The sequence below is a fragment of the Synchiropus splendidus genome, chromosome 2, assembly GCF_027744825.2.
Source record: "Synchiropus splendidus isolate RoL2022-P1 chromosome 2, RoL_Sspl_1.0, whole genome shotgun sequence".
Classification (NCBI taxonomy): Eukaryota; Metazoa; Chordata; class Actinopteri; order Syngnathiformes; family Callionymidae; genus Synchiropus; species Synchiropus splendidus.
Window position 1 is genome coordinate 30,059,653 of NC_071335.1, and position 12,233 is coordinate 30,071,885.

A 12,233-nucleotide genomic window follows, 5' to 3' on the forward strand; every position below is an offset into this window, starting at 1 on the left:
ACTTTCCACGGTGTGGTTGGTTTCCTTTTCTATGTACTGTGACAGCACTGCTGAGAAGTGGCTTCACAACAGTTCGATATGACGCAAGCATTCGCTCCTTACTGTCCATTGCTGTAAAGCAAAAGTGAACGCCAATGATGAACTATGAACTTTTGTTTTGTTTTTTTGTCCCCACAGTCCATACATACTTTTGCATATGGAAAATAAAAAAGATAGCAGCATGATTCTGCAAGAAAGAAAACAAATTACTTTATTACATGTATTTGTTAGAGCACTGTTAGTAGTAACATGTAGTCTGTCCAGACAATGTTGCAATCGCAACTTTTCATGCAACTTTCGCCCACCCCATCTTCATATTCTTTACCGCCTTGTAGAGATGAAGTCACGTGCAACGCGAAACGCCTCGAATATTGCTGCCGATGGACGCGCTTTGGCTGTGAGCGATTCTGATTCAATTTTATTTTATTTTATGACTGTGCGTGCCTGGTTTATCCTCACTTGTGGGCACCAATTCTCTACACAACACCTGTTTTTGTGCAGACCATATGACTAGACCCCACAAATCGAAACCTCAATTTGAGGATCAAGACGTCAATACAACTGGGTCATTACAATTAGGTTTAAGTTTGGTTCCGTGTCCTGGTTAATGTTTAGCCATGTGTTTTGGATGGTTAAGTTCAGGGTTACAGGCTGGGGAAAGTCTGTAAGTGGTGACTTCAAGTTTAATTTTCAGCATCTCTGACTGTTCGCACCTGATAACGATGACAGGAAGTAGCATGCAGATAGACCCGTCACAGTTCATGAACGGTACACGAGAAGCTTCTGATGGTGGAGAGATTGAGATTATTTTCGAGCTCTCTGAGTGAGCCTGCACAGACGAAGCCATGGCTCTCAGCGTCGAGGTCCTGCTGCTGGTGCCGCTCATCTCCAACATCATCCAAGCTGAAGTCATCCTGGGAGGCAGCTCTTATAACTTCATCCTCGACAACACAGCTGACTTCTGCTCGATCTCAAGATGGCTCGGCGAGGACGAGAAGCTTCTGTGGAATTCCTCAGAGTCTCAGAACTTCAGTCCTCATCGGATATCCCATCTGCGTGTTTCAGACTCAGGCCTGTACCAAGAGAAGTGCTGGAGTCAAGGCAGTGTGACGCTCGAGAGGAACACCTCCCTCCTCATCTGCGGGAAACCGAAGAAGAGGTATCTGACCTTCTACATGGAAATTGGACAAACAGAGGAGCTGGCTTGTGGAAGCGTCGGACCAAACCAGAGTGTCCAGTGGGCCTACCGATATATGAACCACAAAAATGTGGAATTCACTTTCATAAATGCTGAAACGTCTTCGGTGCACAAAGTCCAGCCAGTGAAGAACAGCACGTCTCTCCTGGTCACAGCTAAAAGACCGTTCAGTTTCTTCCCTTATTTCTGCCTTGTGATGAGCCATCAGAAGTGTGACGTGGTGAGACAGTTCTACGTTGATGTACGACCAGATTACATTTACCAGTCGGTGGGAGACAGTCTGGAGCTGAAGTGTTCTGAATTGAACAGAAACCAACCGCACGTGTGGAAGATGCCGACTTTTTTGGTGGACGATGGGGCAAGTAACAACTCCACACTGGTGTTTCCATCTCTGACGTTGAACCACACAGGTTCCTACACCTGTGACCACAAAGCAATGGCTGAAGAGATGTACTTCCTGTATGTGTGTCCCAAGTCTGACCCGCCTTCTGTGGCCTTCTTCACTGTGGGAGAAGAGCTGACTCTACAATGCGGTGACTGGAAACAGGCTGTAGGGATTGACTGGTTGATGAAGACAAAGAGTGATGAAGGAAGAGTCTCACGTATTAATCCAAATGGACAAGGCAAAATGTTTCCCTCTGAGCTGAGCCTGCTGATCATGAACGTCTCTGTGGAAGACAGTGGAGAGTTCTGGTGTGTAGTGAGGAAAGACGGTCGCTGTGTGTTCGCCTCAAAGACCCTTGTGATGTTGAGAGAGCCAGAGATTGATCATCATCCATTGCGGTCTGTGCTGCTCAGTGTTGCGATCATGATAATGCTTGTTGTTGCTGTAGTCGTGGCGGTGGTCAGTAGAACCAGGAGAAGAGAGGTGCTCCCAGTACCCGTGGAGGAAGTGGAGATGACCAATCTGTCTCCAGCGCTAGAAGGTCTGCTGTCTGAAACTCCGGTTTGAAGCCTGAACATGATCCATGTAAATAGCTTTCCTCAGAGATGAATCAGTTTTACTCAACTTCAGTGGTTTGTGTTGACTCTCGCTTGCTCTTCAATAAAGTGTAACCATGCTTCTGAAAAACACACTCCAATGTCTTTCTGTGCGGTACTTCATTCACTGAGGAGTGAGACGCAAGATTTTAACTCATTCTTAACAAGTACACACCTACACACACACGCACACAAATTGTCTTTAAAAATACTAGTCATGTGAATTGTGGTAGACATATATACTGTAAATGTATGAAATACCATTTGACTTTTCGACTATTATTGTATTTTCATATGATCACATGGCACATATAGAAAGACAAACACACACTCTCACACACAAATGAATGTTATCCAGGTGCAGACTTAACCGCTCATCTGAAACCTACAAAAGCACTGGGAGAACATACACATTTTGCTGATGCTTTGTGTCTTTAATGTCTTTGATATGTGTCAGTGTCTTTGCTGTCATTGGCTGCTGTGACATGTTGAATTTCCCCACTGACTAATATAGGTCCTCTAATCTAATCTAAGCACATTTTTTTTCTTTAAGTCAATAAAGCTGTCATGACAAAATACTATGTATGCACAACAAGAATTTCAAAGTTATTGCACAATAAACTTTTTGTTTTCACTGGCACTGCTTCTTGTTTGGGGGTCAAAAAACACAACCGTTGACTTTTTTTTGGATCACAAATATATGAAAAAGGCAGATCCAAGAATTGTGATCCATTTGGGCAGAATTCAAGCACTTATCGTCTGCGCTGCATCAATATTTCACCGCAGGTTTACAAGGATGTTGGGATAGAGAGGTAATGTCATCCTCTTACTTTTTGTAATCCGTAAATACGGTGAAAATTCAAAACTATTTAAGACTTGCAGAGAAGTTTGCTTCATCTCATGTTCTATGAGTAACATTATTAAATTAGTGAAGTCACAATTCCATGGAAAAATAGACTAAAATGTTGCCCCAGCAGTGAGTGCTGTAACTTTGTAAAATACTACACACACTTACAGAACAATAAATACATAAACTGCTGCTTTGTTAAATATGTGTGTGTATTGAAACATATTTAGAGAGTCAGAGCAGAGAATAGTATTGCAAGGCGCCAGCAATGATGGGGCTAAGATGACAGTTGGTGATGTGTGGAAGTCGATTGAAGGCAACAGAGAAGAGATTATGAAACCTAATAGCATTGTGTTTGACATCTTCTACTTCTAGCTAATTCTGAGATCAACAGATGGATCGATTACATGTCTTCAGGACTCCGTGGTGAAGTAAGTGCTGAGCCAAAAGGCTTTGGCTGACAATTTCTGCTCTCACCTGTGGTTCCCAGCTTTGGGTCGGGGCTGAAACAATAAGTTACCGATGGCGTAGATGAGAGTGAGAAACTCATTTACAGCATCAGAAAGAGAGTCGATGCCAACCTCTGCTCACCAACCAGGAAAACACTTGTGCTCAGGTCAGCCACCCTGCGTGAGATATTCTGGGCTCAGGTGGTGAGGAGGCCCTGGGTCAGACCAAGGACCTGTCGTAAAAATAATGCTGCTGAGTTCACCGGTAATAAACATCAGCGTCAAGCGCCGAAGGGAGAGAGACATCCGTGCCTCTTTACTTTCCCCGCTGCCCCTGCATCCCGACCTAACGCTTAGATTTGAACTTAAAATGACATTGTTATTCTGGTTGCAGTATATAGTGGATATCTGCTAACTCAAATGTGTGTGTGTGTGCAGTGACTCAGTGGTTTAAAGACACAGCAACACAACAATGGTTGCTCGGAGAATACAGACGGAACAAGACGACAGAAGTGCGTAGCTACATTTAGAATCCATTGGCCACATATGGTAAGGAAATCGCAACTAGAAGGACTTTGCTGCCTTGGACGGTAAACCAAAGCATTTTTAAATTTGTAGGAATTTAATAGTAAATATAGACTTTTGTTCGCTATGAAATTTAGCTTGAACAAGAAGAGAAATCCAACTAGTCACTTGTTATACTTTCAGCTTGATGCAGGTAATAACTAGGCTACCAATAATGAGTTTTTCAGCTGTTTGTGTTGAGTTTGAGTAGCGTTTTCCCCCAAATCTTCCGCAAGCACGGCTGACCTGACACTTCCCCATAATGAACCAGGCTTGGCCTGACATCAGACGAGCGCCAGCACAACTTCCCTTTGTGTAAATTGTGCTGATTCTGGTCTATACGGAGCAGCAGAGTGGCACCATCAAGGATGAGGAGGAGGAGGAGTGATGGAGAGACACTTTCTCTCACACAAGCTTCATCACCCACTTCCTGTCTGCATTAGTTCTTTGAGATGTTTCCGCTGCGCATGAGGTACACTCAGGTATTCACCACGCCAGACCCAAGTGAATTTATGAGAGGTTCTGACAACTCAGACTTGCAGGCTCCCTCCTGAAAGTGGGCGCAGCAGGTCTTGGCAATTACACCAAAATATAGTGAGGGATACTCATTTGCTTTTTCCACATCTTCTTATCAGTCAATTGAAAACGGCGTTCTTCCTCGAAACCTGATCGATGTGTGGATCCATAAATGTCATTAATCACGTTTGACAGTTACTTCAAAACTATTTATACCGCTGTTTTTCCACATATAGTTTTACTATTACACACTTTCTAAATCAAAATAAAACTTTTTAAAAACACAGTATCATACTCATTTTATGGAAACTGTATATTACACTGAGAGTACTTGCAAAAAACTATTTTTTAAACAATCTTATAGCAAAACGGATTTTGCTCCAAACCGTCAGTTTTTAAAGCAAATGCTGAGTTTCGTTCCTCTTATATTCTGACTCAAAACAAAATAAACAGCAGAAAAACAATATTTATATATTTTTGAAAACACATGACCTGACTATTTCACTTGTTTTCCATGTATAAATGTTTTAATGTTCGATGCAAAGTATTTACACCTTATTCTAATCTTCAAATAACTGAACACATGCTATAGCATTTGTTTCAATTTACATTTCTCTTCAATTTTAAAACGTCCTGTATGTATAAAATCACGATTTACCCTGAATAAAAGAGCAATAGTCATTTTCTTCATAAACATATTAATGTTTTACGTCGCTTGTTTTGTAAGCACACTTTTAGGAACCTAAGATCAGTATCATATTTAATATAAAAATAAATATGTGTGAAAATGTGCATTTTACAGAACTAATTACTGACATTTTCTTCAAAAAAAAGACGTGAAAAAAAAAGAAAAAGTTAAATACAATTAGATGATTTGGTTTCTGCGTCTCACCCTGGACACTATCAAGACTCAACATAAAAATATGTCGTTTTCAGGGCATTAGACAAACGGCCTTGTCCAATAGAACCTCTCGCGTTTCAACCTCAGTTCATGACATGAGACGAAACCCTGAGATAAAGATGTGTGTATGAACGCCCACCGTCTTTCAGAAACTATCACCGTGTACACACCAGAAGCCCTGACCGAGGAACGAGTAAATAGTTCTTGCCGAGTGAAGATGTTTAATGGAGTAAATTGTGCGCCAAACATAGAATAAAATAAGAGTATACCTTTATAAAAAAAAAACGAAAAAAAAAAGAAATAAAAGTAGTCATGCTTGCAAACGAAATTAAAGTGAATTACATTCATTTAAATACATATAGAAGTCTTTATGATACAGGAGATGCATGCAAGTATAATTTCTTTGGTGGCTAAAGCTGCTGGAAATGCTGTTGTCGGTTAAAAACAATAATTGTTGAAAAAAATTATGATTAAAAATACTTGAGTGGAAGGTGGTGAATACAATGTTGGAGTTGTTGTAGGCCACAGTGTCCGGTGCTGTGTTTATGGCAGGTCCGTTATAAGGCCTTTAAGAAACAATGAAAAATAAATAAGCTTTGAAATGTGATATGAAACTAGTCCTCTGTCGTCCTCGCGGGTCGCTGTCTTAAAACTTGAAAGAGCTCTTGGCAACAGAGCGCCATCATCATAGGTCTCTCTCATAGAGGCTGAAGTACTTGCTGGCGTTGGAGAAGCAGAGATAAGGCGCACTGCTCCCCGGGTAAACCACCGGCAGCGGCACCGGCATCAGGCATCTTCCCAGCAGGTTGTTCTCTTTATACAAGGCCGGCAGCTGGCCCACCACCACGGGCTTCCCCACCTCGGGGAACTCAGTCACAGGCCCGTCCAGTTCATTGGAAATCTGCCGTTTCAATTTATTCCTGCGGTTCTGGAACCAGATTTTCACCTGCGTCTCGGTGAGCTGCAGCGAACTGGCCAGACAGGCGCGCTCCGCGCTGCTCAGGTAGCGTTTCATGTCGAAGGTAGACTCCAACTGGAAGATCTGTCTCTTGGAGAAAATGGTGCGCGTTTTCTTTTTGGCGATCAGTTTGCTTTTCTTGGCTGAGTGGCCCGCTTTTTGTGACCCGGTCGGAGCTCCAGCTGTGGCGGAGCTGCTGTCGTCGCTGTCCCCGCTTTCTGCCGCCTGGATCGGCTCTTCGTGGGAAATAAGCTCCGATTCTGTCGCCCGGGTGCAGCCAGTGACGAATTCTGGGACAAAACAAATACGTTATCTTCCATTTTTTTTGCTTATTTTCTGGCTGCTCCCGCTGCGTAAATCCTGGTAAACACTTTCATTTCCAAAGATATGAACCCAAACAATGCACAAACCGAACACTTCTATCGCTCACAAAAATAAACAAACTTGTATATAAAGAAGCATCTTCAGACTGTCACTCACCGCTTCCGTGCAGCCTCCTCTCCGGAGCCTCTGCCTGACTTTGGAAACCGTCTTTACGCAGCTCCGACTCATCGCGCTCCTCCACGGAGGGCTGACCCCAGTTCCTCCCGCTGGTTTTCAGGTTGAGGATGTTGTCAATAGTGAATTTTAAAGAGGCAGCCGGTCGACATGGTGCGTCCACTTTACTCATATTCTCCCCCGCGTCAGTCCGCTTTCGTCGTTACTTCCCAACCAGGTCGTTGACGTGTATACGGGTGTCTTCTCTCACCATAGCAGCAGAGACGCGGCTGGCCGGAGACTCTGTGGCTGCACCGGGGTCGCTCCCGCCGGATGGAGCTGCGCTCGGCCCGCTGTGATTGGCTGAGAGCGGGACTCTGTGGGGACCAATAGCAGGTGGCGCCCGGGAGGGCAGGGTGGGGACAGAACCTCCCTCTCATCCACGCGTCCTCAGCCTGGAGCCTTCGGTCTGCAGCCCTTGACTGTGGCCCCATCGAGGAGCAGCTTCGCGTAATTTCAAACCTCATATCCTCACCGCGCGCTGGATGGAGATCAGTTACAACATTTGTTAGGGAGTTTAAGCGAGGATCAATTATGATGATCTTTAAAACCGCAGAACACTATTACATTTTATATTTGTCTGCAGCCACAAACAGACTAATAACTGAAGTTTATGAAATTATTACACCAATTATATCCTGTACAATATCATTTCATGACTATAAAGTTTATTTCGAATCCAAATGTTTTAAACTGAGAATAGATGGTTTGAATTCATGAATGATAAACCATATTTTTGGATACACGCTTCGATGTTTTTGTTGCATTTGGACGACGCTTTTTACGTCTATGGATCTGCACTGTATATCTTCATTTTCTGTTGTCAAGAAATTGGCCATATAGCTATATATCATGTGGTTTATCGGAATACTTCTCAGTTCTCAGGTCCGTGAGAGAAGATCTCAGTCACATTTTGGCAAAACAGAATTCTGCCAACTGAACTAGCAGTGTGGTTCATTATGAATTATATATTATGATCAGATATATCCTTAACAAACAGTCATATAATGGCTCACATGTTCGCCATCAAAAGCTCAGGAGTTAAATGATCTTATATATTTCTATGTATCATTTGACGTCACATTTTCATACACGCTCAGTACGCAAACACACAGTTGAGAAGTACGTTCGGAGTTAAAACTTAAATGCTGAATTCAACTTATCTTCACATATAGCTAGAATAAAAACTATCCGTGTGCGATTGCTCACTTCTTAAGAGTCTAAAACTTTCAGGTGTCGTACAAAGATTGTGTTGTTTCTTGAAAAGAACTCGGATTTTATAATAATTTTGAAACTTTATTTTTACATTTACATCATTTATTTAACTGTACCCTGAAGGTAGCAGATGTTAGAAGCGTGTTCATATTAATGTGGCGCATTATGCATTTTAGAAATTTGTCAGGACAATTTTTCGGATTAAAAGTATCCACACGCGGCTCAAGCCACAATCGCGGGTGTTTGGTTGAATGCAACACCTAAAACTCAGGGTTATGTTGGTATCAATTTAATGGCAATATACATATTTTTAATTGTTATATTTGGGTGAAACTGAGCAAGTTTGTTTGCAACTTTACAAACAATGATGAGACACAACTGTGCTTGTTTTTTTTATTCATCTATTAGTGAAAAAGTGACAAAATTTCAAATCTGTGTGCATTTAAATACAAAAGTTTGCAAAAATATGTGTTGCTTTCGACAGACATGAGCGGCTTTATATTTCTATTGTGGGAAGAGAGTCTTTGGATGCGTCTCCTGCTGGTTATTGCACTGTAGAAGGTGAAGGTGTGTCCGGGTCTTCAGACCAAACCAGTCATCTGGGACCTCAACATGCTCATGGAGTGAGCGAACGACGACAGCGGGTAGTTGATGGAGTTGGAGAACCCCACCAAAGGTGGGGAGACCGGGTGCGCGCTCAGGTTGAAGCCCATACTCGCAGCAGGTGCCGGCCCCTCATGATAGAGGATTGGCACCCGCACAATTCTCTGGGATGAATTTGGGATATGTGCGGCCTCCAGATCTGCTGCCAGCTGTCTCTTCCATTTATTCCTCCGATTCTGGAACCAGATTTTGACCTGTGTCTCGGTCAGGTGGAGCGACGCGGCCAGTCCGGCTCTCTCCGAGCTGCTCAGGTACCGTTTGACGTCAAAGGTGGACTCCAGCTGAAACACCTGACTGCGGCTGAACACAGTCCGTGTCTTCTTCTTGCGCGTGGAGCTCGGGTCAAAGGTGGCGTCTTGCTCTGAGCGTGCGTCGTAGCTGTTCGGCGCGTCCTCGTTGTCGTCCGTCAGGCTGCTCTCTGCGGCTTTCTCGTCGCTGGCTTCCGTCACAGTCTCGGACGTGGCCGGGGAGTCTCTGTCGCTGGTGGAGCAGCAGTGGTCATCGACACTTGGACCTTGAGATGGAGAAGAAACGTCTGGATGAGAAGATATATGACAACTCTTGAAAAGTTCCCCATAGATCTAAACACAAATAAGTAGATGCTTACACATCTGGATGGACGTTTGAATAATATTCCAGGTGGTTTTACTTACACCGATCAATACAAATCAGCTTCCGTGCGTGTCGGTGAAAGTATTCTGCATTAGATGAAGTTAAAAGCCATCAACTCACTGTGGAGTGGGTAGACCACCGCGGGGTTCAGGGGTATTCCGCCCCCGCTCGGCAGCGGGACCGTGAAACCACAGATGCCTGGGACTGGCGCGTGCTGCTCGGCGTGGAGTCGCCGCTCCGCTCCGCTCCCGACACCGACCTCGTCCGCCCCATCCCGAGCTCTCCCGAGTAGGTTCTCGATGAAAAACGACGATGCCCTGGACGAAGTGGTGGTCCGTGGTGTCGGCAGCTTCTCCTGCATCTTTACTCGAATTTAAACCCCAAACCGAGTGGATCCACTTGTCCGACTGGTCATTTCAGACGTCGCAGCGCGGGACGCGGAGTCATCGTGGAGCCCGGGACCGGGGAAGCCCTGCTCAGCCCGCGGGAGGAGACGCAAACAGAGACGGTGGCGGCGCTACAGTGGGACGTCAAGTCAAAGGCTCGACAGCATCCAGCGATTGGTCGAGCGCATGAGCAAATGGGATTTTCCTCGGAAAGGAGGGCTGCTGTCTCAGTGTGCGTGCGTGAGTGCGTGTGCGTGCGTGCGTGCGTGCGTGTGTGTGTCATCCACACGCGGGCCTCCGAGCAGCAGGATATGCCCACGATCTTTATTTGGGTCAATTAGACAAGAAATCAAAAATAAAAGATCCCACAAGAGCAAAGCAGAGGCAGCGGGGTCGCGACCCTGCAGCACGAGGGGTCTGTGGCGCATGAGGATATGGATGCGTGTTCTCTGAGCGCGGGGAAATGAAGCCACCACAAATTGAAAATCGAAAAGGTCGAATTATTATTATTATTATTATTATTATTATTATTATTATTATTATTATTATTTATTTTTTATTATTTTTATTATTATTATTATTATTATTATTATTATTATTATTATTATTATTTCAAGGCTCAGAACACACACTGTCTGAAATGAAAACGTGGTTTGATCAATAATAACAATGCTTGTGAGTCAGTTTATTTATTATGTCAGTTTATATTTACTTGGTAAAGTTGCTGTGTGCTGGCTCTACGATGCAAGAAAACCACACTAATATCAGATTAGTTTGCAGGTATTTTTCAACCTTTTTTCTGTGATATTCTCTTCATCTTTAAGTCATCGTGATGTCAGTGTGTGTACTTGCATGAACATATTTAAAAGTCAACTGTGGTGGCTACTAAATGGAGAAAGTACAGGATTTAAATTCTAAATGATCAAATATTATTGATGTATATTACGGACTGTTATTGTTGCACTTTTGTCGAGAAGTCTCGAAAACTTCAATGACTGCTGTTCTTGTTAAATATTTCCACAAACTGAAAATTAAACCATGTGTGGAATATTCAAGTTTCATAGTGTAAGATGGTTCCTGTAATTTAGCTTTGCTCACTGATCGAATCTCTGTCAGTTAAAAGGAGCAGGTAAACAGACAACACTACACTGCATCTGAAAAGTGAGTGGCTGGGGAACATTACTTCAGTTCATAGGCAGTTGTTTGATTTGTTGGTTTGGTGTTTTGTATTTTTTGTAGTTTTAATTTGTGATCATTAATATCTTGAGACTCCTATTAGGTCTCTTGTAAAGTTTTCCTGCTCTGTGGTTCTTAACTTTCATGAGGAAACACTTGCAGATAGACCGGGATCCTGACCTTATGTGTGTTATTTTTACCCTCACCACTTTGTTCTACTCACTTTCAGATCAACTCCATGGAACTTGGAGAAAGACAAAAGAAAATAACTTTAAAAATTATTGAAGACAGAATGTAAACAGAGAATTTAGGGTAAACTCAAAGTGATGGGTTGTAAATTTCATCAACAAGTTCGAGTCATCCTGAAGTGTGGACTTAAGAAGTATAATATTTTGGGAGAAAACAGTGTGGAACCCAGTGGTTGAGAACCTCAACACCGGGTTAAACACCTCTCATGGTGAAACACAATGGGCCGCTGTTTGTTACTAAACGCTGTGTTGGTAACATAAGGGGTGAATTATATCAACCAAAATTCCAGTCTCCATCCTGCAGCCGAAGATGTATCACTATTAGATCATCTGTGGGATTTAAATAACTGCTGACAGGCGTCTTTACCCTTTCCGTTGAAATGGCAAGACATTTGAGCTTTTTATTTCCCTGAATGGAGTCAGCGGCTCTGACCTTTAACTCCAGTCTCTCTCTCCCTCAGCCAGTGTCTGTGTCTCTTGCCTCCCCTCCCTCCCTGCCTCCCTCCCTGCGGCCAGACGTAGCCTTTGACAGGAGATCAGCACCGTGGTTGCTCTTCATCCTCACACTCAAGGCGGTCAACGGTAACGTGAGCCGGGTCCTGCACCTGAACTTGCTTGTGGAGAGGAGCCCAGCTCTGATGCCCCTTAAATCCTCCCAAAGGTCCAGTTCAGAATAAGTAAATGATATTGTACTTCATTAGCAAAGACATTTCTTTTATTTTTATTAAAAATATATTTTTAAGTAATCTAAGTATGTGTCCTTGTGATGACCTAAGGCGTTTTTATAGCTGATGCAATCATTTTTATTTTACTGAATGTTTTTCTTCAGTCACATTTGATCACATTTTCTGAGTTTCAATGTTCTTCTCTCAACTTTAAACACAAATTTAAGACAAAAACATTCTTTACTGTATAATCTACACCGGCATCTGCAGTGAGAAAC

General features: G+C 43.2%; 2 protein-coding genes across 2 annotated transcripts; both read right to left on the bottom strand.

Annotated features, from left to right (window-relative positions):
• Positions 1 to 5,156: 5,156 nt before the first annotated feature.
• On the bottom strand, positions 5,157 to 7,222 carry LOC128754543 (homeobox protein HMX2-like). The gene is made up of 2 exons (XM_053857247.1): positions 6,934 to 7,222; positions 5,157 to 6,743 (listed from the first exon to the last, which is right to left on the bottom strand). Exons 1-2 carry the CDS (start codon positions 7,121 to 7,123, stop codon positions 6,181 to 6,183), a joined length of 753 nt encoding a protein of 250 aa, XP_053713222.1. The 5' UTR covers positions 7,124 to 7,222; the 3' UTR covers positions 5,157 to 6,180.
• A 1,373-nt stretch (positions 7,223 to 8,595) lies between these two features.
• Positions 8,596 to 10,011, bottom strand: LOC128754427 (homeobox protein HMX1-like). The gene is made up of 2 exons (XM_053857035.1): positions 9,601 to 10,011; positions 8,596 to 9,382 (listed from the first exon to the last, which is right to left on the bottom strand). The coding sequence occupies exons 1-2, from the start codon at positions 9,839 to 9,841 to the stop codon at positions 8,787 to 8,789; spliced, it is 837 nt and encodes a 278-aa protein (XP_053713010.1). The 5' UTR covers positions 9,842 to 10,011; the 3' UTR covers positions 8,596 to 8,786.
• Between the last annotated feature and the right edge of the window lie 2,222 nt (positions 10,012 to 12,233).